Raw genomic sequence first — 27,431 nt, forward strand, 5'->3', positions numbered from 1 at the left:
TTAAAATTTCTTGACAGTGCCTCTCCCACTCTATCATCTGCTCTCCTTTTGCACTCTCTCACCACTCTCTTTACCTTTCTTTTACTCTCCATATACTCTGCTCTTCTACATTTTTAAAACTATTCCAACCCTCTTCAACCCCCCCACTACTCATCTTTGCACCAGCCCACCTTTCTGCCAATAGTCGCTTATATCTCACCTGAACTTCCTCCTCCCTTAGTTTATACACTTTCACCTCCCTCTTACTTGTTGTTGCTGCCTTCCTCTTTTCCCATCTACCTCTTACTCTAACTGTAGCTACAACTAAATAATGATCCGATATATCAGTTGCCCCTCTATAAACATGTACATCCTGGAGCCTACCCATCAACCTTTTATCCACCAATACATAATCTAATAAACTACTTTCATTACGTGGTACATCATACCTTGTATATTTATTTATCCTCTTTTTCATAAAATATGTATTACTTATTACCAAATTTCTTTCTACACATAGCTCAATTAAAGGCTCCAAATTTACCTACTACTCCCTCCATAACATTTTTACCCACTTTAGCATTGAAATCCCCAACCACCATTACTCTCACACTTGATTCAAAACTCCCCACGCATTCACTCAACATTTCCCAAAATCTCTCTCTCTCCTCTACACTTCTCTCTTCTCCAGGTGCATACACGCTTATTATAACCCACTTTTCACATCCAATCTTTATTTTACTCCACATAATCCTTGAATTAATACATTTATAGTCCCTCTTTTCCTGCCATAGCTTATCCTTCAACATTATTGCTACTCCTTCTTTAGCTCTAACTCTATTTGAAAACCCTGACCTAATCCCATTTATTCCTCTCCACTGAAACTCTCCCACCCCCTTCAGCTTTGTTTCACTTAAAGCCAGGACATCCAGCTTCTTCTCATTCATAACATCCACAATCATCTCTTTCTTATCATCTGCACAACATCCACGCACATTCAGACTTCCCACTTTGACAATTTTCTTCTTGTTATTTGTGAGCAACATAATTTTTCTCATATAATGTGCAAATCTGTGAGATAAACTTTTTGAAAAGTCAGAGCAGTATTATATACAAAAATATAGAGATCTGCATCTCCACATTTGTGACTATTTTCAATTGTATTGAAAGTGTTATATAGAGAATACTTGAAAAGTGGGAGAGGCTTTAAATTTTTATATCCATTATTGTAGCAAATGTAACTTGAAAAAGAAATCTTGTTGCTTTGTCTCATGCACATTACAACAGGGGAGGAAATTTTTGATTGGACATTAAAGGAAATAGTATGTACATGGTACAGTGAATTGAGATGCCTGAGCAATATATCACTTCTGGGAGGAATAAAAACTTCAAATACTGTAAAGGTTAAATGTATTTTACAGTATCATAACAGGCTTTGTGCACCTATATACTTTTGGAGAAGTGGTGGAAATTGTTAGACCAGTAGAATGATTGATTTTGCTATAACTAGCTCTCTAGGTTTTAGAGCCTTAGAAGGGATTCAAACTATTTTGAAATGACAGTGTTTTGTCTACATTATGTACTCTATGTAAAACTTTTGCCACAGCACTGACTCCAGTGTTTATTTTATGTTGCAGTTTTATAGCTGCACACTTTGTATACTTATAATATTAATATTGAAATACAAGTACAAACTCTGTATTTCATAAGCTCATAATTTAATTCTGTCACAGTCCTCCCTCCTCTGATTCAGTGTAACCTGATAGGCCCAGAATTATTTATTTAGGACCAGGTGTAAAGCTTTATGTGATCCCAAAACAAATCCTTTACTAAATCTATAGGGGTCATGTGGCATCTTGAGGAATGGGAAATAATTGGTTTTGATTCAAGGAAAGGGAAGGTAGTTCCAGTTCTTTAGATCAAGAGCCCTTTATTGGCACCGAAGGACCTTCATTAATCGGTCCCTTATTCAAAGGAATATAATTTCTTCACTAGTAAGTTTTTTATTATTATTATTGTTATTACAGGTCCGCCATCACAAATCCGGTAATCAGTTATTCGGCACTAATTTTGGCAAGCATAATTTCAAATTTCCAGGGTCGCCACACCAACCTGTTGGTACTGTTTGGTGGCGCTACTTGCTGCATAAGTCATTCCAATTTCTTTTTCTCCATTTATTGTTATAACCTGCTTACTTTTAGCCCTAGCCATGGTTCCAATGAAGAAAAAATATGCTTCTCATTATGTAAAGCACCGACACAGTACATTATCCATTAAAGATAAGGTGGCTTTGAAGCCACTGTCGGTTGTCATGAGCTCACAGTACATTATCCATTAAAGATAAGGTGGCTTTGAAGCCACTGTCGGTTGTCATGAGCTCAGTCTCATGATGCAGGAGAATATGCTTTATTATTCTGCTAATATCAACACTACAGCTTAATTGCCTATCACAAATGATCTAATATGACATAATAAACAATATAAATAACATAAAACATGCTAAATACTCCAGAATAAATAATATTTGGCATAACACCGAACAGTTCGACGGAGGTATGAAGAGGATATGGTATACAAATACCAATCTCCTATCCCTTATATTAGAGAAAACGGAGTGTACCACAGGGCTAACTGTGATACACACTCGTACTGCACCATAAACCTGAAACAAAAAAGTTATTTTCTCTATATAGATTATCACATATAGCAGCATATGTGTAGAGAACCTAGGATAACCCAAAAAAGTCAATGTGGCTTATTTCAAGTACCTGGCTTGGGTTAGCCATAGTATATGATTTTTGGTAAATATTCGGTTCCCAGCCAGAGTAGAAACATTAGGCGTGTTTCTTTACACCTGTTGTCCATGTTTACCCATCAGTAAATGAATACCTGGGTGTTAGCCAACTAGTGTGGGTGTTATCCTGGGACACTGACCTAATTTTCTTGAAATACTCTGCATAACAAGCGGCTTTCTATATAGTAGTATGTCACTGATGTCAGCTAGGCCTGTGTACCTTGTACATGTACATGTAGTAAATAAAGATATTATTATTATATTATTTTCTCAGTTGTTTGTTGGGTTATCTTATTGAAACTTGGGCAATGTATGATGGAAAGATACTTCTTAACGTACACCAAAAATGAAAGAAATCAGACCATAAATAGCGGAGTTCACTTCTCGGCCGCTGAGCGGTATATTTTTGTATGGTTTTTATGGTTATATTCTCATTTTTTCTGTTTCATTTGATAGAATGAAAGATATATTACAGAAATAGATATGATTTTGATTGCTTTCATGATGAAAAGTACCTTGAAATTGCGCTCACAGTAGCGAAAATGTTCTATTCTTTAGCGAAGCTCAAGAGTAAACAAATGACGTCACCGTCCAATACCTGTCAGCCTGCCAGTCCAAATTCCAATACGGAGTCAAGAATGGGTTGACATTATTTATACAATTATTACAATAATGCAGTAGTCTGCATAACACTAAATCTTCTATTTTTTTGTGAATAAAAATTCCAAATGGTAAGCAAGAGTAATATAAGAGGGGCCTGTAGTCGTGACTAATGAACAGAGAAAATGTTATTTTAGTGCCAGGAATGTCTACATTGTTTATTCAGGACCCTATTTTGAAATTGGCATCTGTTGAAATTTGTGTGAAATTGGCCAAATTGCCAATTTCTGACCACTTTATTGGGTAGTTGAAATAAGTAAATTAGTGGTTTCTTGTACTCAGTTGACAGACTAGAAGTAAATAAGTTTATTCAGGTATACACAAATACATTTAAACAGATTATCATACAGAGCAGTGTGTGTACAGAGAACCTAGGATAACCCAGAAAAGTCAGACAAAGTGACTTATTTCCAATACCTGGCTTGGGCTTGCCATATATGATTTTTGGTAAATATTTTTTTTCTCAGTTGTTTGTTGGGCTATCTCATTGAAACTTGGGCAATGTATGATGAAAAGATGCTTCTTAACATACAACAAAAATAAAAAAGACGGACGATAAATAAGGGAGTTCACTTCTCAGCCATTAGCCGCCTCTTTGCAGTATACTTTCGTATGGTTTTTATGATTGTATTCTCATTTTTTTGGACTCGTTTGATAGAATGGAAGATATATTACAGAAATAGACATGATTTTGATTGCTTTCATGACGAAAAGTACCTTGAAATTGAGCTCAAAGTAGCGGAAATGTTCGATTTTTGCCGTTGTTCAATGAACTTTGTGCAAGTCAAGTTGGTTAATATTATTAAGTGTATTCTAACCTAACCACTCTATAATCCGGCAGACTCAGTAATCCGGCAACTACAGGTCCCAATGATGCCGGATTTGTGATGGAGGACCTGTATTATCGTCAAAGTGCAGTTAGGCGAGTTTGTTTGGCACTGCTACATACATGAATTTTTACTGAAAGGCAATTCCATGAAATTAGATGGATCATAATGTATCAAAGATTTTTTTTTTTATCTATGTGATTAACTGTGCCAGAGTTGGCTTTTACCAGATATAATGTAATGTTGTTTCTTGGGTATTGTAACCTTCTCTTAGTAGATCTTCCCTCATCCTTAATATATTTACCATTGAAAGTGATTTGTGTATTATTAATATCACCCTTTATTTTAATGTGCTTAGACTCTGAACTTTAATTTGAGAATTACATTATTTATATCTCTTCCTACTCCTATCTTCATCCTTTGTTCCTGTATTGAACAAAAGTATTTTCTTTGTGCTCCTATATAAAGACAAAGCTTTCTTAACATGTATCCTTATTTCTAGATTAATATAAGTAGTTGATGCACAACATAGTTGAAAGTACAGCAATTACATAATAAATCTGCCATAGTACAGCAATTACATAATAAATCTGTAGTTGTGAAATAATTACATCAATTTGGAGGTACTCTTCATAATAAATGTGAACCCCTTCAAGGGATTTTCCTTGCTGCCATGAAGGGATCCTTAAACCAAGAAATTGGACTACTTCTTCCCTTCACTGGAACAAATCTAAATACTACCTCCCAAACTTTTCTCTTTTTGGCTTCTAGATGGAATGAGAATCACTATCGGCTCTGATCTAATGTAGCTTCTGTTAGTAGTGCTGTGATGGTGGTTGCTTCACCCCATGGAAACTGAATCATTGTAGAGTATGTCAAGTGACTGATGGAACATCAGGCAATCATGATGGTAGAAGTATTACTGGAGGTTGCCTGAAGATCCAAGTGCTGACACTGGCATTCTTTTTTGGTAGTTTTGCTAATCCTTGCTTAGTCAGTTCTCGAGGTACCATCAGAGATGCCTTCAAGAACCTTAACAGAATCTTTTAGAATATATGGTACATAACATGTCAGGCCCATCATAAATTTTGCAGCCCACATCTGATCAAGCATGTCCAAAAGCTTTAAAAACCTAGAGGTTTGCAAAAAAAAAAAAAAAAAAAGTCTCAGGGCTAAGGGGATTAAGCTACAAGAGATTAAAGGAACAACCTATTGACCTTAGAAGAGGTTTAGTGCTTAGTTTGTATTATAATAATAATGACCTTAGAGAGAAGAACCAGAAGAGATATGGCTATGATGTACAAGATACTCAGGATATGACAGAAAGGACAGGACTAACCTGAACAATGAAATGCAAGAAACTTAAAAGAGGGAACGTAGATGGAAGCTAGAAACCAGATAAGCAACAGTGATATTAGGACAGCAAATACTGGAATGAATCTGATGAGAAGTGAAGGCAAACAACATGCACAGTTTTAAGAGACAGAGGCCAGGAACTGAGACTCAGCCCTGGGAAAAACAACTTAGCTAATACACATACACATGCATTAATGCACTCCACTCAAGTACACTTGCTCTTGCATGATAACACTCCTTCATTACTACTAACAATCTAGTTGCAGCACTTAGTTTTGAGAATAATAAAATGGTACTATAAATGAATTATTTTTTTTTATCTTAAATAAATGAATATGGAAAAATTTCCAATTTGTATCTTTTTTTCATCCATATTATGAAGATAAGGGAAGAAGCACAGGTATTATACTATTATGATTATTACAAATAGACACCTAACACAAATGAACTCCTGCCCCTTGACCTCCAGCTCGAACCATTGAGGAGAGGAAAGATGCATAAGTAGCTGTACCAGTTACAGCTCCTACACTGGCAGGGTTACTACGGATTGTCTTCACAGTGAAGTTTTTCCCAGCAACCTCGGGGCCAGTCACCTCAACTTCAACTATGTGCCAGTCTGTTAATCTAGAAATAGAGTTGAAAATTAGTGTGTGAGAAAGAAGTTCACTGAATAATTACCCTATCAAGTGGCATGCATTTCTTTGAACTTATAGTGGTTATTTTACAACACTGTACACCCTTGTGGGTTTAGCACTTAGTTATAATAATAATGCAATACTATACAACCTTTTTGGGCTTAGGGTTTAACTTGATTATAATTTAAAATACTGCATTATTACCCTACTGAGGAAGTGCCTTAATTCTAGTATAAAAGGCTCTTGCTCCAAAAAACTGGAATTACCTTCCCTTTCCTCAGATTAACCCCGAATTCCTTCCAGTCACAAGTACTGTACAACGCTTACATGTTTAGTGTTTCATTATCATAATAAAAATATATAAATATACAGTACAGTGGAACCTTAGTTTTCGTATGCCCCAGTTTTCGTAGAATTTGGTTTTCAACTACTTTTTTTGTTGAAATTTTGTCCCAGTTTTGTACATCTGCTCGGTTTTCGTGAGTTGAAAATGGCCCATACCTAATGCGTCCGCGTGACTCAGCCAATAATCTGTTGTTTTTTGTGCTTGCTTATTAAGTGTGACTGCTAAATAAGTCACCGTGGGGCCAAAGAAAGTTCCGAGTGCCAGCCCTTTGATAAAGAAGGCGAGAAACACGATAGAATTCAAGAAAGAACTTGTAGCAAAGTATGAAAGTGGCATACACATGTTATGTAATGTGTTTTTTATATAATTTTGAAGAAAATATCATAGATGGATTAATGAAAATGTTTATATTAAAGTAAAATAAGACATTTGATGTGCCCAAGAGTGATTATGATTAGTATTATGTAATGTTTTTCCTCTGCTCGGCAACCACACTTCCATAGCATATAAATACAGCATGCATATATGCCAGGTGGAGGGAAAACATTACATTTTTTCTGGTCCAGCACTAAAGAAAACGTGTATGAATCTGCGTTTGGCCTAGTCCCTCCTACTTTTGTTTACAATTCTCGGCATGAATTATTCATTACTTCTCCCTTCGTTTATGATGGCATCTAAAGGTAGTTGTTAGAAATGATTAAATTCAGTGAACAAGGTATGTTGATGGTAACAACATGGCTCTGGTGCACAGTGTAGGTAGCCAGTAGGTGTAGCCCAGGTGGGTTACACCTACCGACTTTTTTTCAGGAATACACAAATAGTTACATAGAGTATCATACATAGCGGCACATGTGTAGAGAACCTAGGATAACCCAAAAAAGTCAGTGACTTATTTCTATTGGGGTCCTTATTATTTCCTACACTGACTTCCTACAAATAAATATTACTCACCTCTCATCCAACATTAAGACGGATTAATTGGATTTACATTATTTCTTATGGGAAATATTGGCTTAATTTTCGTAGGATTTGGTTTTCGTCAGACTTTTTAGAACGGATTAATCACGAAAACTGAGGTTCCTCTGTACTGTAATTGCAAATTAAAGCTCACTACCAAGGAGCGAATAATTCACAATGAACCCACAAATCAGAAATCGAAACTAGAAGACATTATGAAGCTATTTATTGATAATGCTCCAGAATAGATTGAAATGTCCAGCTTCCATTTCCGATGTGTAAATTAGATATGAATTACGGGAAAAAACAAAAATGACAACTTGCAGCGGGTTAGAGATGAGGCATCCTTGTACACCATCAAAGCCAAGGTTGTGAGCAGCCATGGCAGCAACAGCCATAGTATTGACATTGTTGGGTGCAAGATGACACAGTTGTCGTACTGGTCCATCATACAGAGTCACCTGCTTACTACCACTTACTAGTGCATTTTTCACTTGTAGGTCTCCCTCAAGTTTAAAGCAACTTGGATGCTTTGTCATTGTAACTTTCAGGGCCTAAAATAATAAATACAACATTATTTTACATTACTAGCTCTGCATAGTTAAGGTATCAACATGCATAGCCTTTCAGTCAGTCTTAAGCTATGATTAATGATAATATAACCAAAGATACTGGACACTTTTATAAATGTAATACACATTACAATACAAAATTATTTTGTCAATATTTAGTTGGGTACTCCACCGAGTTTGGTGTTTAATTTAAAGTGTAACAATATGAAGTGGGTTATGCAATGGAGATAGTCTTGGTGTGCAAATTGTTATAAAAAAAATTAAGGTAAGGTTGGATTAGCTTGTAAACCAGCTTATCCCAACCCAGCCTAACCCAAAAACCCACTTAACAATGTAAAGGCTGTAACAGCAAAACTCTAAGCATAAAGCAATCCATGTTTCACTTCCCCTTCATATAATTCAACACAATAATAAAAAAAATGCCTTTTATAACAATTTGCACAAGAAGACATGAACTCCATTATAAAACCCACGTAATATTGAATATATTAAACTATGAATTATCACCAAACTTGGTGGGACTTCTAAACTAGATTTATGCCACTTACATAGTATTGCAATACATTAAGTTAAGATTTAATATATAATGTTGAATTGAAACTTCATTCAAAGAGGATTGAAAAGCAAAGTTAGGCATCTTTAACTCAACATTAGTTTTAGGAAAGTTACCCATCTATTCACTGTAAACCTCTCATGGGAGGTTCCTTGATGCTGGTGAGGGGCTCCTGATCTAGGGAATTGGATCTGTGCTCCAGTTCCCTGAATTAAGCCTGAATACCTTCCATCCCCATCCCCACAGATGCTGTATAATCCTACGGGTTTAGCGCTCCCCCGTGATTGTAAAAAGTGTATGTGATGTGTATATTTTATAAACGATAAAATATGCACATCATATACACTTTTTACAGTGAATAGATGGGCAAGAGACAAGACCCACACTGCAAATAAGGCTTCCCATGCAAAGGAGGCCTAACACTGTCATACAATAAGTCCTCACCTAACATCGTCGATAGGTTCTTGGAAATTGCGACTTTAAGCAAAATGATGTATGATTAAACCAATTTTACCATAGGCTAATTGATATAAACATCAAGGGTGCACAGTGAACCTTTAGCACTCATTGCAACAGGGTTAAATCATGGAATACATGTTTGCAGAGCAAAAATTTTAAGGATCACTACCAACCACCACGGTGGGAACCAACCCTGTACAGGACGTCATTCCCTCGCAGAGCTTGTGCGCGTGCACACACACACACACACACACACACACGTCACTTTGACGTTTTTGTATTAAAGGTAATCTACACGTAAGCTGCTATTTATGATAATTTATGTAACTATTTATGTGTACCTATACTTGAATAAACATACACTCTCATACTGGGGCAATTTCAACACACCAGTTAACCTAACGTGCACATCTCTGGGATGTGGGAGGAAACTGGAGTACAGTGGAACCTCAAATATCGAACTTAATCCGTTCCAGGAGCTAGTTCTAAATTCGAAAAGTCTGAAAATCGAAGCAATATTTCCCATAAGAAATAATGGAAATACAATTAATCCGTTCCAGAAACACAAAAATATTCACAGTTTTACATACACACAACAAATACTATATTGTTCAATTATGTATATAAATATAAAAGAACATTTTTACTTACCTTTATTGAAGATTGGTGATGGCATCTGGAAGATAGGGAGGAGGAGAGAGGGAGTTGGGATTAGTGTTTGGAAGGAGAATCCCATTCCATGAGTACTTCAGGTAAAGCCCTCTCTGGGGTTACTTCCCTTCTCTGTCTTTTAATGCCACCAGGACCAGCTTAAGAGTCACTGGACCCCTGTCTCACAAAATAACTGTCCACAGTCCTCTGTTTCTGGCACCTCTTTAACATTTCCCTAAAATGGGGCATGGTTCTGTCACTGAACTGGTTCCAGGAGTTTTCTGTACCAGATCAGTATGCAACTTCCTTGCCTTTTCGCATATACTAATCGTCTTTGAAACACTATCACCTGCCATCTCTTTATCCTTGATCCACACCAGCAACAACTTCTCAACCTCTTCAACTATTTGTGGTCTTTTTTTGGTTAGCATATTAACTCTTTTCGCAACATCAGCTTCCTTGATTTGTTCTTTCTTTGCCAGGATAGAACTGATGGTTGACTTGTTTTTCCCATACATCCTGGCAAGCTCAGCAAGTCTCACACCACTCTCATACTTCTGTATTATTTCCTTCTTCACATCTATGGTGTTTCTCACTTTCTTTACCACAGGGGTACCACTAGCAAGTTTCTTTGGGCCAATGGTAGCTTATTTCACAGTCCCACAAGCACTAAACACAATGAAATAATCGTAAAATGTTTGAGTGAGAGCGCAGGTTAGTGTTCACTAAAGCATCAACAAAGCCAGACTGGCTCGGTGGCCTGGTGGCTAAAGCTCCCGCTTCACACACGGAGGGCCCGGGTTCGATTCCTGGCGGGTGGAAACATTTCGACACGTTTCCTTACACCTGTTGTCTTGTTCACCTAGCAGCATATAGGTACCTGGGTGTTAGTCGACTGGTGTGGGTCGCATCCTGGGGGACAAGATTAAGGACCCCAATGGAAATAAGTTAGACGGTCCTCGATGACGCACTGACTTTCTTGGGTTATCCTGGGTGGCTAACCCTCCGGGGTTAAAAATCTGAACGAAATCTTATCTCACTGCGCCTGCGCAGGGACGCGGACAGAGCAGGCTGGTGGACAAGTCCGGTACCCAGCGGTCCGAAAATAGGGGCGCGTTCAATAATAGGGACAAAGTTGGTTCGAAAAAAGGGTTCTATTTTTGAAACGTTCAATAAGTGATACGTTTGAAATTTGAGGTCCCACTGTACCTGGAGAAAACCCACACAGACATGGGAAGCGTGCGAACTCCACACAGACAGTAGCCCTGGCCAGAGTCAACTTTTTCTCATCAACACTATGATGAAACGACGTTAAGTGAGGTCTTACTGTGTATCATTGGTTTGCAACCTTTTTTGTGACCTCAAAATGTTCGCTTGCAGAATCTTCCAACTATCATGCTTGTGATCAAATTTAAGTAACATATGTATAACAAATCTTAACATACTTACAGTATATATATGAATCACATGTGAAAAATCAGGTATATGGACTAGAGTTCACATTTATAGTTACAGTTAACAGTTAAAGCCACAGTTGATAATAAACTGCCATAATTTAAATAAATTCATAACAAATAGTTCTGGAAATATTGGGATCAGAAAGACAAAAGAAAAAAAAAAAGGTCCCCACAATAAAATTAAGTATCTTTACCTATGCGAACATTCCACAGAGTTTGACAGGTTCAAGCAAGAAAGTGAAAGTTTGCAATTCTCAGGAGTACAGATGTCTTTCCAGCTTAATTTGGCCAGTTCTGCCACCCAAAATATTTCATAAATATGGTTATACTGAATATCAAGAAACTGTGTAGTTTTTATGTAGTTCTCGATCTTTATATTATCTCAGACGAGATTGAGCGGTTTTTTCCTAACCATTCAAGTGAACAAAACAACGCATGTGCCTTCTTTGAGTATACAAGCCATAGTACATGTATCTGTATATTTCCCTTGATATCATTAAAGGGTTCTTCAAAGGCATTTGAGCCTCCCTCCCATTCCTTGAATTATACCTGATTACTTCCTCTTCTCCAGTCGCTGTGGGACAGATACAGTTGTTAGAGTAATCCTCGATTGATCATGAATAGTTTGTATCCACATTTTAACACAATCCATGCAGAGCAAGAGAATTACATTAGATTAATATTATTTTTATCCCAATCAACGTTAATTTAACTCCGTAACTAAATGTGAAAAATCAGCAACATAAACCTTGAGTGTTCCACGATCAGCCATCTTGAGTATGTCTTCAGCCCCCCAGAAAGCTCCTGCTGGCAGGTAGAGACCATGTGAGGTGGCTGCTTCCCGCAGCTCCTCTTCCACTGCTTGTGTGGCCAGAGCAGTAGGTGACCCAACCATGTAGTCCGCAACACCAAGTAACATTGATCCATACTGCATGAGAGAACGCCGCACAGTACTAGGCTATGATGAACCTTATAATATATCATTATATTCACAACAAAAATAAACCTGTGATGTTGCCGGCCTCTTGATCTAAAGAAAGAGAGCTGTTCTCTTCCTCAAATCAAACTTGATTACCTCCCATTTCAGAGGCACTACATGACCTTCTGGTTTTAGCACTTCCCAATGATTATATTAATGAAAATTAAGTCCTGTGAGTTAGTCTGTAAAATTAGTGAAGGGAAAATACATCCATTTACGACATCTTTATTGAATTATTTGTTACTTTTCCGTCCTGGGACCTTGATCACCCCAAATGATATAAAAGAATGAAAAAATACAGTATATATAGTTAAGAATGAATTCAAATCAGATGTGATGTCTGGTGAAGGTGCGAGGTTCCCTAATTGCCACGAAACGGGACTTGAGCCAAGAGGCAGCAAGTAGGAGTATCATGTGTGCTCAAGTTGATTGATTGACTTGTTCTGTGGTACTGAAAGTAGCAATCAAGGATGTTGTGGAAAATTGCATTTATCTGAATGTAACTAATTATATACATAACAGAAAATGATAACAAAGATAATTATTATTTATCAGAGTTACTAAACGCTATTAATCCGTTCCTGAGAGCTCATCGTTAGTCAAGTTAATTTTCCCCATAAGAAATAATGGAAATCAAATTAATCCGTGCAAGACACCCAAAAGTATTGAAAAAAAAAAATTTTAACACATGAAATATTAATTTTAATACACACAAACTGAAGAAGACATGCACAGTTACATGACACTTACCTTTATTGAAGATCTGGTGATGATTGATGGGATGGGAAGAGGGGAGTGTGTTGATGGTCTTAGTGTTTAGAAGGGGAATCCCCTTCCATTAGGACTTGAGGTGGCAAGTCCTTTTTCGGGGTTACTTCCCTTCTTTTAATGCCACTAGGACCAGCTTGAGAGTCACTGGACCTCTGTCGCACAACATATCTGCCCATGGAGGCCTGTACCTCCCGTTCCTTTATGACATTCCTAAAGTGTTTCACAACATTGTCAGTGTCACCATTAAACACTTGTTCAGGTTTCAGTCCTTCACTGTCTATGTACTCCTTGAATTCCTGCACATATTTTTCAGCTGCTTTTTGGTCCAAACTGGCAGCCTCACCATGCCTTATCACACTATGTATGCCACTACGATTCTTAAATCTCTCAAACCAACCTTTGCTGGCCTTAAATTCACTCACATCACTACTAGTTGCTGGCATTTTTCTAATTAAATCGTCATGCAACTTCCTAGCCTTTTCACATATGATCGCTTGAGAGATGCTATCTCCTGCTATCTGTTTTTCGTTTATCCGTACCAATAACAGTCTCTCAACATCTTCTATCACTTGCGATCTCAGTTTCGAAAACATAGTTGCACCTTTGGCAAGAACAGCTTCCTTGATTGCCGTTTTTTTGGCCACAATAGTAGCGATGGTTGATTGGGGTTTTGTGTATAGCCTGGCCAGCTCGGAGACATGCACTCCACTTTCATACTTAGCAATGATCTCTTTCTTCATATCCATAGTAATTCTCACCCTTTTTGCTGTAGGGTTGGCACTAGAAGCTTTCTTGGGGCCCATGGTGACTTATTTTGCAGGTGCAATCACTAAAAAGGCTGTGATAATATGAAATGTTCCAATTGTATGCTTGGAAGCGACCGCGGTGGCTGGCTGGCTTGTAAACACTGGCCAGAAGTGGACGCGTCTCAGACGGAACAAATAGTGTTGGTCGAGTCTTTTAGCGCTAATCGAGGCAAAATTTTTGCGATAAAATGTATCGCTAGTCAGATTTATCATTAATCGATGCCATCGCTGGTCAAGGGTCCACTGTCAGGTACCTATTTATAGCTAGGTGAACAGGCACGACAGGTGTAAGTCATGTAACACACATGTGCAACGTCTCCACTTGCCCCAGGTCGTTTGGTTGTAAGCCACAGGGGCTACCAGTCAGGCAAATCCTCCAAGACTCACTATTTCATCAAGTTTACCAACATTCGTACATTAAATATAATAACTTAGCATTGAGAACTCATAAAAGAGTAAATCGTAACAATGTGGGTAAAGCAGACAGGCTCTATTGTGTCGTTTATAGGAAACATATTGAAGTTATTGTACTGATTTTTTTAAAATGTTACAATAAATTGTAGCCTATTTCACTGCAATGCACCTAATTTTAAATTTATTTTAATTCAAATGGAAACTGAAGAGACATATGAGAGAATATCATACTGTCAGATACAATGAAGACATGAATCACTAGATTAAACCTGTACGAGTTTAGTGTTTGAGGAAATTTTTGAAGTTTCCTAAATTCAGCATGTATAAATGAATAATATAATAACTGCGTATTAAAATATGATTCTATTTGGACCCTTTGAGAAATTTCGAGTAAAAGGGGGGAGGTAGAACAGCTGCTGAGTGATGCAGATGAGGAAACACCATAATGAATTTAATGTGTTAACACTGGTCTGAATTGTACAATGTCATCAGGCCTTCTCGAAGGTCAATTGGTGTATATCGGCCTCAATCCATAATTTACAAATTGCTGACATGTTCCTGCTGAAGAACTGGGATAAATAATGTGAAAAACCCTTACATTTCGGCAACAGGAATGGAAAAATAGAGGACACCGATTCTTCCTAGGAGCACACCTTGGCTAAGTGATGCTTACCTATAACGTACAGTAGTTTTGGATTGGGCGTGTTTCCTAAAAATAATAATTATGATCCAGTAATTAAATGGGGAGTGCTCATTATATAGTATACATATACATATATATTTTTTTGTAAATGTATACTCAACAGATCCCCCCCCTTTCTTTTCAAGTCATAAACCATCATCATACAGTCCATTCAGTATCTTGTAATTTACCAACATTATTGGTATTAATTTTATGTTGTAAAATTTGATAGGCCCGACTTTGTGGGTGGGAGTGTGTGTGCTGGTCTCGGAGGAGAGGCATGGTGCAGCCTAGTATCTCTAAAATCCCACCTGGCACCGAGGTACAACTACCTGGAGTTTACCTGGAGATGGTTTCGGGGGTCAACGCCCCCACGGCCCAGTCTGAGACCAGGCCTCACGGTGGATCAGGGTCTTATCAACCAGGCTATTACTGCTGGCCGCACGCCAACTAACGTTGGCAAGTACAATAAATTTTTGCTTAGTTGTGCCCCCCTCAAATTATGTGGATGAAACATTTCAGGAATGTACCTGTGAACCTCGTCCCCATAATTTCCCATAGTGTTCTTGTCAATGTAATAATAATAATAATAATAATAATAATAATAATAATAATTATAATAATAATAATAATAACCACCTTAACAACAACAATAATCCAGAGTTCAATAATAGTATCCCAGAAAAAGCAGTTCTTTCCTCCATTATTATTTGTGATATTAGTTTCTGCTGTGTTGGGGGAAAATTGTAAATCCCTGGAGGTGATTGCGATTATACTGACCTTGTGAGAGATGAGAGGATGGGCCACCTCAACAACCAGGTCAGGGGAGTAGGATGCACAGTCCTCTAAGTCCCGACAAATCTGTCTGGAAATGATACATTCATTTTTTTCACACAGTTCATTTTACAATTTATGATCTGTTTTCCATCCTCAGCTCAGTTTAAAGTCAGGCTCTGTCCATGGTACAATATAACTACTTTTCTTAATATAACCACCTCATCTTATTTACTTACCTGTCCTCTAGGCGAGTCTCCAGGGAGGCTGAGGTGCGATTCCAGACGAATGCCAGGTCCAAGTCAGGTCGCTCCAAGACAGCCTGGGTCAGGTATTGACCTGAAAAAGATATCTTTAAGGATAACTCAACAAGCAGTATTTCCAGTGTGGTTCCTTCCCTAGGTTGCGACCCAGAGTGTGGGTTTGTGATTACCTATTGTTACAGCAGGAAAACCATGCTCGTGGTTTCTCGACTTCAGTATTCGGCTTTTCATATTACTGTTTTAAGGCTGCAGTTGTAACACACACTGCTTCCTTTAGGATCACATTCCAGCTCTTTGTTGTCCTGTATGTGAAGCAATATTTTGTACCCTTTTGGTGCCGCTCTTTATAACCTAAACTAATCTGTTGTTCTTCTGTTGATTGTGTCAATAAATCTTCCTTATCAATTTCCTCGTATATCTTATAAGCTTCTATTATTATATGATCAACATTTATTATCACTGCCGTTTCCCTACCAAGGAGAACATTACCTAATCTTCGCACTTTACATTTCTTAATTCTGTGTTCATATCATTAGAGTTAAAATTCACATATTCTCACTCATGACTCATTATCTCAATCACTCGAGACATTATTACTCACGCGTCTCATTCTTGTTCATGACTCACTCGAACCTAGTGCTCCCGCCCTTTCTATATAAATAGCCTACATTAGAAGGTCATGTGTATGATATGGGCTGCATCTTGAAGCTGAAAGTTGACTACTGTATTAATTAACATTAATTTTAGGTATTTTCCCCTCAAAGTGAAAAAAGAAACAAATGAGGGTTCCTTAAAGCAGGAGAAAGTGTGAAAACGTTCCTTCATAGACCAGCTTCACAAACATCTTTCCCAGGAAAGTTTGCACCGTAGCATGTCGGACACCAGTTTTCCTTTACCTTGCAACTTTAAAACTAAATTATTCAAATGTTGTGTTACATCACTCAAGAAAGTCAGATGCCAGATCCATTCTGGGTCAGGAAATTTTACTTGGCGCAGAACAAACAATCGTTTGTTGAGGACCTTACCTCGTATCAGTCACTTGTACTTTATCATGGGAGTGATTATGTCGGAGGATCTCACCTTCAAGGACCATAACATTGTATCAATCGCATCTGCTAGAAAAATGACAGGATGGATAATGAGAACCTTCAAAACTAGGGAGGCCAAGCCCATGATGACACTCTTCAGGTCACTTGTTCTATCTAGGCTGGAATATTGCTGCACTCTAACAGCACCTTTCAAGGCAGGTGAAATTGCCGACCTAGAAAATGTACAGAGAACTTTCACGGCGCGCATAACGGAGATAAAACACCTCAATTACTGGGAGCGCTTGAGGTTTCTAAACCTGTATTCCCTGGAACGCAGGAGGGAGAGATACATGATTATATACACCTGGAAAATCCTAGAGGGACTAGTACCGAACTTGCACACGAAAATCACTCACTACGAAAGCAAAAGACTTGGCAGACGATGCACCATCCCCCCAATGAAAAGCAGGGGTGTCACTAGCACGTTAAGAGACCATACAATAAGTGTCAGGGGCCCGAGACTGTTCAACTGCCTCCCAGCACACATAAGGGGGATTACCAACAGACCCCTGGCAGTCTTCAAGCAGGCACTGGACAAGCACCTAAAGTCAGTTCCTGATCAGCCGGGCTGTGGCTCGTACGTTGGTTTGCGTGCAGCCAGCAGCAACAGCCTGGTTGATCAGGCGCTGATCCACCAGGAGGCCTGGTCACAGACCGGGCCGCGGGGGCGTTGACCCCCGAAACTCTCTCCAGGTAAACATCAATATTGTCTGCATGTTTCATACAAGAAGCTTTGAAACTAGCGATCTTTCAGGCAATAGTGCCAGGTAGAAATGCACGCTTGACACAACAGTACTCATCACATTTTTAAACCGGAGAATCCTACTGCACAAAGCCTGGTGGTGAATAATGAGTAAGACATTTTCAGCGCTTAGGTATCTATACAAATTAAACGTTTCGCCTGCGCAGAAGATTTCAACAGTCGAATATTGACAATATAATCCTCTCTACTCGCCTAGTTGTGGTTGCAGGGGTCGAGTCACAGCTCCTGGCCCCGCCTCTTCACTGGTCGCTACTAGGTCACTTCCTGCTCCGTGAGCTTTATCATATTCCTTCTTAAAGCTATGTATGGATCCTGCCTCCACCACATCACTCCCCAGACTATTCCACTTCCTGACAGCTCTGTGACTGAAGATATACTTCCTAACATCCCTGTGATTTATCTGAGTCTTTAACTTCCAACTGTGTCCCCTTGTTGCTGTGTCCCATCTCTGGAACATCCTTTCTCTGCCCACCTTGTCGATTCCTCTCAGTATTTTATATGTCGTTATTATATCCCCCCTATCTCTCCTGTCCTCCAGTGTCGTCAGGTCGATTTGCCCTAACCTCTCCTCGCATTCGACTGAAGAAGCCTGCTGAGGCAGGTGAAAATTTTCGATCATAACGATACCCAAGTGTTGCACATGTGTCTTACTCATCAACTTGGTATTGTATATAATTTATATTGATATATTTTCATTAATTCTTGCAGCTACACCAATTTTACTTGCAACCATCCTTTGACTACTTGCAACCATACTTGCACCACTTGCAACCATCCTTGCACCACGTGAAACCATCCTTGCACCATTTGCAACCATCCTTGCACTACTTGCAACCATCCTTGCACCACTTCCAACCATCCTTGCACCACTTGCAACCATCCTTGCACTACTTGCAACCATCCTTGTACCACTTGCAACCATCCTTGCACCATTCTTGCAGCTACACCAGTTTTACTTGCAACCATCCTTTGACTACTTGCAACCATCCTTGCACCACTTGCAACCATCCTTGCACCACGTGAAACCATGACAGGATGGATAATGAGAACCTTCAAAACGAGGGATGCCAAGCCCATGATGACACTCTTCAGGTCACTTGTTCTATCTAGGCTGGAATATTGCTGCACACTAACAGCACCTTTCAAGGCAGGTGAAATTGCTGACCTAGAAAATGTACAGAGAACCTTCACGGCGCGCATAACGGAGATAAAACACCTCAATTACTGGGAGCGCTTGAGGTTCCTGAACCTGTATTCCCTGGAACGCAGGCGGGAGAGATACATGATTATATACCCCTGGAAAATCCTAGAGGGACTAGTACCGAACTTGCACACGAAAATCACTCACTACGAAAGCAAAAGACTTGGCAGACGATGCAACATCCCCCCAATGAAAAGCAGGGGTGTCACTAGCACGTTAAGAGACCATACAATAAGTGTCAGGGGCCCGAGACTGTTCAACTGCCTCCCAGCATACATAAGGGGGATTACCAACAGACCCCTGGCAGTCTTCAAGCTGGCACTGGACAAGCACCTAAAGTCGGTTCCTGATCAGCCGGGCTGTGGCTCGTACGTTGGTTTGCGTGCAGCCAGCAGTAACAGCCTGGTTGATCAGGCTCTGATCCACCAGGAGGCCTGGTCACAGACCGGGCCGCGGGGGCGTTGACCCCCGGAACTCTCTCCAGGTAAACTCCAGGTAATTGGTGGTCACACTTCAGTTGCTCACACCACAGGTTCACTCACTATTATAAATAAATTTTCTGCAGTACTAGTATAGTATCTTTCAGAACATGCAGTGCATAAAACTCCGTAATTTAAAAAATTTAATATATTTCCCTAATAAAAATTCGAAGTTGAACAGTGACTGTGATGGCACTGCTTTTATCTAGTGCCACAAAGAGTAAAGTTTATAATGTGCTGCTTTGTTAATCAATGTGTAATACAGCTCTTCTACGTCGCCTGGTGAATGTAGATGCAGAAAACTTAGGTTGCTGATACAAGCATTACCTTTGTAACTTGCCATGATTGTGACCAGATCTATCTGGAGTTCATTACCTTTGTAACTAGTTCAGCTATCAAAACTTTGGAGTCCAGTCCCTGGACCCATTATGTACCTCTGTAATCTTTTGACTACCGCCCACAGGATGGGTATGGGGTGACTACCACCCAGAGGATGAGTATGGGGTGCATAATAAAGATATTAAACTGCAATTGATACAAGCAGCCTTGTCAGGGAACATTTCATCTATTACTTTCCCCATGCACTGTCGCATGGTCTGTCGTTCTCCGCAATAAAGTATTTAGCTACGTGCTTGCTAGCTTGCACTTTAGATACATATTCATCATTGCGCCTTTTAAAAACGTTTTACTGTTGAGACAAAAATCTGTTGAGTGGCCAGATTTTATTTGTTCGCGCTTCTCCTTGAAGCAATGAGCAGTCCGTATATCGTTAAATATGGAGATACTTTCATTGAATATCAGGCCAGTTTGTCACTGCATAAAACAAAAACAAAAAATCATTAGTCCACTTCTCATGGCGTTCTCCTATCTTTAAAGTAGAAGGCTTTGTCGCAGCTATATTTTTAGCAACAGCCTAGATAGGACTATGGTGACATTAACATATATTTTTAACAACAGTCTGAAGAGGACTGTGGTGACATTAACACTTTCACTGCTGTCTTCACTGCATCTCCCATCCTACAATGTGCCTCCCTGCACTGCACCTCCCATGTCTACGCTATGCCTCTTTACCACCACTGGGTATCTCTGCCTTCACTATGCATCCCCTCTCCCATTATAATTTAAAATTATACACATTTACATACATGAGGGTGTAAAGCTGGGCAGGAAGCTATACCTGGAGTATACCTGAAGGGTATTCCAAGGGTTAACGCCCCTGCTGCCCGATCCATGATCAAGCCTCGTGGTGGATCCTTGCCTGATCAGTCAGGCAATGCCACAGTTAATTTTTTTTCTAAAGGTTCAGATCCGTGTTGCTTAGGATATCTTCCCAGCTTGTTTGATTTAAGACATGGTTAATTTAATCCCACTGTATGTTTCTGTTATTGAAGTTGAATTTGGTGAAGGCACTCTCATAACTGATCTCACTTTGTTGGTCAGGAGCCATGCTATTATGTTGTGATCTGAGTGTATTGTCTATGATACTGCTATATTTCGTACCAGATCATCGTTATTAGCGAAGATAAGGTCAAGTGTATTTTCCAGTCTTGTTGGTTCCACTGTCTGCTGGCCTAAGGTGAATTTGTTGCAGAAATTTAATAGTTTAATAGTTAATGGGTGTGTTAATTTTCATCGGAGCTGCTTCCTGGGGTTATCTCTGCTAAAACATTATTTGCCACATTTTTTCCATTTTAGGTGTCTAAAGTTGAAATCACCCAGCAGCAAGATATTTGGAGCTGGGGCCATGTGGTCGTGGCCGCATGACGCTGTATATTTGATGTCATTATTTTCGAGTTAATATTGAGCCAAAATGCCTTTAATTTCGTAATTTGTTGCCACATTTTAAATTTAGACAGGTCTTAATTTTACAACTAATACATATCCCCTTATTGTATTCGATTTTTTTCTCGGAAATATTGTCTTTGACTTATTTATCGATTTAATAATTATGCAGTAATATTACTTATTTTTCTAATAGGCTGAGAGAGCCTCATGCGGGTCACCAACATTCGAGCCGCGGGTTGGTGACCCGCATGAAGCCGGTTAAATTAACCCATGAGTCACTCCCTAATGACTCACTCCTGGCATTCTTTTCCCAAATCATGACACAATCATTCTTCCTCAATGAGCTAGACTTTCCCTGTAAACTTAATGAGCCAGACGACCTTCTTAGCGTCACCATTATAAAGGACCACCTGGAGCTTGTCCACGTTCACACACATCTCGGAAGCTTTCACCGAGCTTCAGATGAGACTGCTTATCCCAGCATCCCTTGACGTTTCCCAGGCTCTTACTTCTCCAACACTACTTGCAAGGTACTAACACCTGGATCCTGTTACGGTCTATTCAGTGGTGGCCTGTAACTCAGTGGTTAGAATACGACACAGCCGAATGCAAGAGTTCGATTACCGGGCGAGTCAAGATGAATAGTCAAGTAGACTTAAACCTGAAAGTAACAATAGGTAACTAGCTGTTCATCGGTTGTTGTGGGTAGCATCATTGGGAAAGTAAATAAATGAAACTGGCTTTACCAAGCAGTTCTAGGCTAAAAAAAAAAATCATAACACCGTAGATGGTTCATACTAACTAGGCAACATTTTCTCATCTTGGCTAAATTAATGTTATGACCTGCTGTCACGAAGAGTAGAAGAGACAAGTAGCCTTGGGCAGCGATGATGATCAGTGTTACAGCCCTACTTTATGTATAATATATTAACAATCAGAAATACCATTATACATATCAATTATCCTTGCTAATGTTACCTCTTCCCCTCCGGCTATTTTCCCCTCCTCAAAAAAAAAAAAAGTATTCACATCTGTTAACTTGTTATTATACTCCATAAATAGTAAATCCGTACTCTTATTTCTAGTGCACTGTTAACCTGAGCTTGTCTTCGCAGCTCAAATAAATGTAGGGCACCTAATTTTGATTTACAAATTAAATGTAAATACCTACACAATTATGTATAGTTTCCAAGTCTTTGCTACTTTCATAATCATGTTAAAAATCTCAAATTCAGTGTTTCTCAACATTTTTACCCTTGCAGAAGCCTTGAAATAATTTTCATGTCTCAAGGAACCCCTACTTAAAAATTATTAAGCATCATTTTTAATATCTTTCTTTCTCTTTTATAAGCTTAAAGTTCACAAGGAATTTTTTTTTTCTGATAACTAGTTTAAGCAAAAAAAAAAAAATTAAGTTTTTCTTAAGTTTATAGACGATGCAAAAAAAAAAAAAATGAAATCAAGCCGCTTATTAAAGAGACTCAAATGGAGGTTTTCATTCCCACAAAAAAATTCTGTATCTGTAAACAAAAAAAAATAAACGTAAATAACCGATATCATATATAACATAAACAAAACGAATACAGACAATAACTACTATAATAATTTAACTGTTTATTGATAATGTTGAAAAGGCAAAAGATTAATCAAGGCAAATTGTCATATGAACAAATATATGGGTCAAGGAAATGTTATTTTTGAAGCCAATTTAGATAATGAAATTTGCTTCTCTAATGTGAAACCTGTGGTTGTCTTTTGGTACACAAATACTTCGGGGTCGAACTTTAGATAAACACACACGGATTTCATCTTCATCTGAAAGGAGACGATTTCTGTTTATGCTCTTGATGCTTGTTAAATAAGAAATAGATTGCTCACACATGTAAGAGGTTGAAAACTGCAGTGAGGCTGAAAAATCGAGTCACTTGATGATACACGAATCCATCACGTACAGATCCTGTCCACGGACCACTAAAGGCGGTTTCACACTGGTGCCGTATAGACGTCGCTAAATATATTTATTCCCTATGATTATTATTATTTTAAATGATATAACGGGTTGAAGACCTTATTATAATACTCATGAATTTTCCATGAATATTCTGTACTTGTATAGTAACACTACGAATATAAAATTAAGCACAAAAATGACTCAAAAATGCATTTACATATGATTAGCCTATGTATCATTATTTCTCAGGGAACCCCTAGGGACCTCTAGCGGGGAACTCCGGTTGAGAAACGCTGCTCTAAACTCTTCCACTTTGCTTTATAAAACTGAAAGATGCCAATGTATATATCTGTACTTTTATGTAACTTGTACTTTATAAGTGGTCATTTCGTCTGTCTCCTGAATATCATCTTTTTAAATGAACATCATTAAATACACCGCAGTGTGTGGACACCATTTGCTCATCAATTGAATACTTCAGCAAGTAGTTGAGTTTTCTTACACAGCGACACAAAGGAATAACCAATTATAACATACAGCAACAGAAAAAAAGTATATATATAATTGTAAGATAAAGGTGATAAAAGGTTGTCGAGCGAACTCCGAGCGTGGTAAACATAACTATGTGAGATTTTCACTAGTTAAGGTCCAAGTCTCCCACTGGCTTAATTAAGCCAATGGCCCAACCTAGTCAGATCAGTTAACATCCAATTAGGGAAGAAGCCGGTATCAGATCTATTAGCACAAGCTGGTCAGGTCCAGCTCACACTCACTCATGTATTTATCTAACCTATTTTTAAAACTACACAACGCTTTAGCTTCTATGACGGTACTCGGGAGTTTGTTCTATTCATCCACAACTCTTGTACTAAACCAGTGCTTTCCTATATCCTTCCTGAATCTGAATTTTTCCAACTTAAAACTATTGCTGCGAGTCCTGTTTTGGCTGGATAATTTTAGCATGCTATTTATATTCCCTTTATTTATTCCTGTTTTCCATTTTTATCAGTAACACTGCTTAAGGTGCCTTCATCAGTCATTCGTTTGACTGTCTCCATATCAGTGAAGTGATGTCTGTAAGATGGCGAGCTGTGCGACACGTTTCCTAGAATATAACGTTATTCCAGCAGGAGTGGAACTTCTAGCAAATCTGATCAACCGGGCTGTTGGACTGTGGGCGGCGGGCACTAACAGCCTGATCGATCGATCCAACAACCAGGTCTGGTCTGGGACCGGGCCATGGAGGCGCTAGTCTTTGGAAGTGAGGTACAATACAAAAGAACATAAGAAATGAGGAACACTGCAGCAGGCCTATTGCCAGGAGAACTAATAAGGAACAATGTTGTAAAGAAAGAGAATGCCAGGCTAAAGGTCATCTACAGACATTCACAGTGTCTGCCAAATGAGGCTCACAGGACCCTGTCTAGCTCTCACACAATGTATTATAGACTACTCTTGCTCTTCATGGTACTCTGCCTTACAAAAAAAAATGAAAGATAGGCTACAAATCACCCAGAATAAAATGGTGAGATTCATTCTGGACCTGTGCCCAATAGAACATGTTGGCCCAGGATGAATTACAACAACTGGACATCTGAATGTTAAAGACAGAGTAAATCAACTAAAGCTAAATTATGTTTAAAAAATTGCTCGCAACCACTGTCCCCAGTATCTTACTGCCAATTTTGTTAAGGCCGGGAACCAATGCAAGTACAGAACTTGGGGAAGGGAGAAGCCTTTGCCAGGCTTCGAAGACATTTTTCTATTCAGCAATAAAAGAGTGGAATAAACTGCTTGCATATGTCAAAGTCTGTCACATCATGAGTCAGTTCAAGAAGAGAGCCAAAATGTACCTCATGAATAAAGGGAGAAGAGAGTGATTTCTTGTATGAAAATAACTAATTTTATCTCTCCCCAAGTATATCTTCTTTTATTGTCACTGCTTTTACATATTTAAGATACTTATCTGCTTTTAACTTTTAAATATACATAATAATTGTGAATTATTATGTGAGTAAATTACCTGCAGGAGATTTACAGGGTATTACCTAAATTATTACCTGCAAACAATTTGGGTGAGGTAAGTGGGACTTAAGTCACAGTAGATCGCAGGACTGTAACTCCCTCGATGCCCACTCCCTACAAAAAGTTAGACCTGACATTAAATTAATAATTACAATATTAAAACCAGCTACTCTGGTAAATTAAAATTGTGGATTGTATATGATTAGGCTTGGTGGGTACACAAAATAAATTTGTTTTACCACTTACCATTTAATTACTGTAGATGGATCACACCACAACACCTGCCTGACACCTAGACTCTACACTGGCCAGCTAGAGATCTAAATGCAAGGACTAATGGTGCACTTCCCTGTGAGTGATGTTTGTATCCTTTATCTTCTGCCATCCACATAATTCTTGACGTCCCACAAATTTCCTGTCCCAATTCTTCAGCAGGACACGTTAACATGGGTTCCTAATTACAAATTCAGGTCGAAACCCCCCAATTTGTCTCGGAAGACACCGGATTATTAGGAGAATTTCCCACGACAACCAGTGTTCACATATTACAAAATGGCTTCTCCCCCAAATTGTGAGTTCATTACCTTTGTAAATTTGAGTTCATTACCTCTGTAACTTGCTCAGCTATCAAAACTTTGGAGTCCAGTCCCTGGACCAATTATGTACCTCTGTAATTTTTTGACTACCGCCCACAGGATGGGTATGGGGTGCATAATAAACATATTAAACTAACTAACCCCGTCGTCTGTCAGCAGCTGTTCTACACCCCTCTCACTCGAAATTGTGTGTGACTCAACAATCAATATTTGCACCAATAACTCATTATAGTTGTGACCGGGTGTGGAAGTGTGAATTGCTCATTACACTATAATTTGTTCATGATTGTAGCCATGTATAAACGTAAGTAACCATTCTTACAGAATTCATTACCTTTGTAATTTGTGAGCTCATTACCTTTGTACCTAGTTCAGCTATCAAAACTTTGGGGGCCCAGTCCCTGGGCCCATTACGTACCTCTGTAATCTGTAAATACCTTTGTAACTTGTCATGATTGTGACCAAACCTACCTGGAGTTCATTACCTTTGTAAATTGTGAGTTCATTACCTTTGTAAATTGTGAGTTCATTACCTCTGTAACTTGCTCAGCTATCAAAACTTTGGAGTCCAGTCCCTGGACCCATTATGTACCTCTAATCTTTTGACTACCGCCCACAGGATGGGTATGGGGTGCATAATAAACATTAAACTAACTAAAAACTCACTCGAAATTTCTCAAAAGCGTCAAATCAGCATCACATTTTATTACAAATTTATTGTATTATTCAAATTTACACATGCTGAATTTGGGAAACTCCAAAATTTTCCACAATAATTATCACAAGGACCCCAATGGACATAAGTCAGTCTGTCTGACTTTTTTTGTTATCCTAGGTTCTCTACACATATGCTGCTATGTATGATAATCAATGTAACTGTGTATACCTGAATAAACTTACTGACCCATACTAGGCAGGTCTTTCTCAAACATAAACCCATACAAATACTTTATTTTAGCCCTCCTTTGTTATAGAAACATATAAAATATATCAAATATAAAAACGTATATTTAACCACAAGCATCTAAATAATACGAACACACTGCTACACGTCTGGCGACGAGGTGACCGAAAATAAAATGTTGAAATTTAAACGTTTGCCTCAGTGCGAAATTGTTGTGCATGGCATGATAAGCATCACTAGTTTATATATAACCCTATGACGTAACAATTAAGAAACAACATCTGTAATCGGCGTTCTTACCCAGATGTCCATAGCCAATTATGCCGATCCTCCTAGGGGCCATGATGACTAAGGTGGAACTAGTGCAGGAGAATAATAAATGGTGGAGCAAGTGAGGAGGAGCCAGCCAGCCTTCCCCAGGCACTCCAGCACAACAACACAACTGCTAAACAAGGTTCAAATACAAGTTATCTCATCCATTTGAGAAGAGATAGAACTTTCCTGCCAGGAATATTGTGTGGAGCTTCACAAGGTGTGCCTCACCTGCGTCACAACACTTGCTAATGACATATACAAGTCAAAATAAGTATTATTTACGAGCGTAGTGTATCAAGTGTGGCTGAGACAGTGTTTACGTGATGACTGGTGGTGGGAGGCTCTCTGGGGTCTAGTGGTGGGAGGCTCTCTGGGGTCTAGTGGTGGGT

General features: G+C 38.8%; 1 protein-coding gene across 1 annotated transcript; it reads right to left on the minus strand.

Annotated features, from left to right (window-relative positions):
• Positions 1 to 1,078: 1,078 nt before the first annotated feature.
• Positions 1,079 to 27,367, minus strand: LOC128685094 (aspartate dehydrogenase domain-containing protein). Its single transcript, XM_053771598.2, has 6 exons — positions 27,028 to 27,367; positions 15,912 to 16,011; positions 15,679 to 15,763; positions 11,995 to 12,174; positions 7,879 to 8,108; positions 1,079 to 6,240 (listed from the first exon to the last, which is right to left on the minus strand). Exons 1-6 carry the CDS (start codon positions 27,068 to 27,070, stop codon positions 6,051 to 6,053), a joined length of 828 nt encoding a protein of 275 aa, XP_053627573.1. The 5' UTR covers positions 27,071 to 27,367; the 3' UTR covers positions 1,079 to 6,050.
• Between the last annotated feature and the right edge of the window lie 64 nt (positions 27,368 to 27,431).

This window comes from Cherax quadricarinatus, chromosome 5 (assembly GCF_038502225.1).
Source record: "Cherax quadricarinatus isolate ZL_2023a chromosome 5, ASM3850222v1, whole genome shotgun sequence".
Lineage (NCBI taxonomy): Eukaryota > Metazoa > Arthropoda > Malacostraca > Decapoda > Parastacidae > Cherax > Cherax quadricarinatus.

Bases quoted from the DNA above. Each gene is read 5' to 3' on its own strand.
- LOC128685094 (XM_053771598.2), bottom strand. From the start codon at position 27,070: ATGGCCCCTAGGAGGATCGGCATAATTGGCTATGGACATCTGG. The intron at 16,012-27,027 runs GTAAGAACGCCG...TATCTTTTTCAG, and splicing joins AATTGGCTATGGACATCTGG to GTCAATACCTGACCCAGGCT. The intron at 15,764-15,911 runs GTAAGTAAATAA...TATCATTTCCAG, and splicing joins GAGACTCGCCTAGAGGACAG to ACAGATTTGTCGGGACTTAG.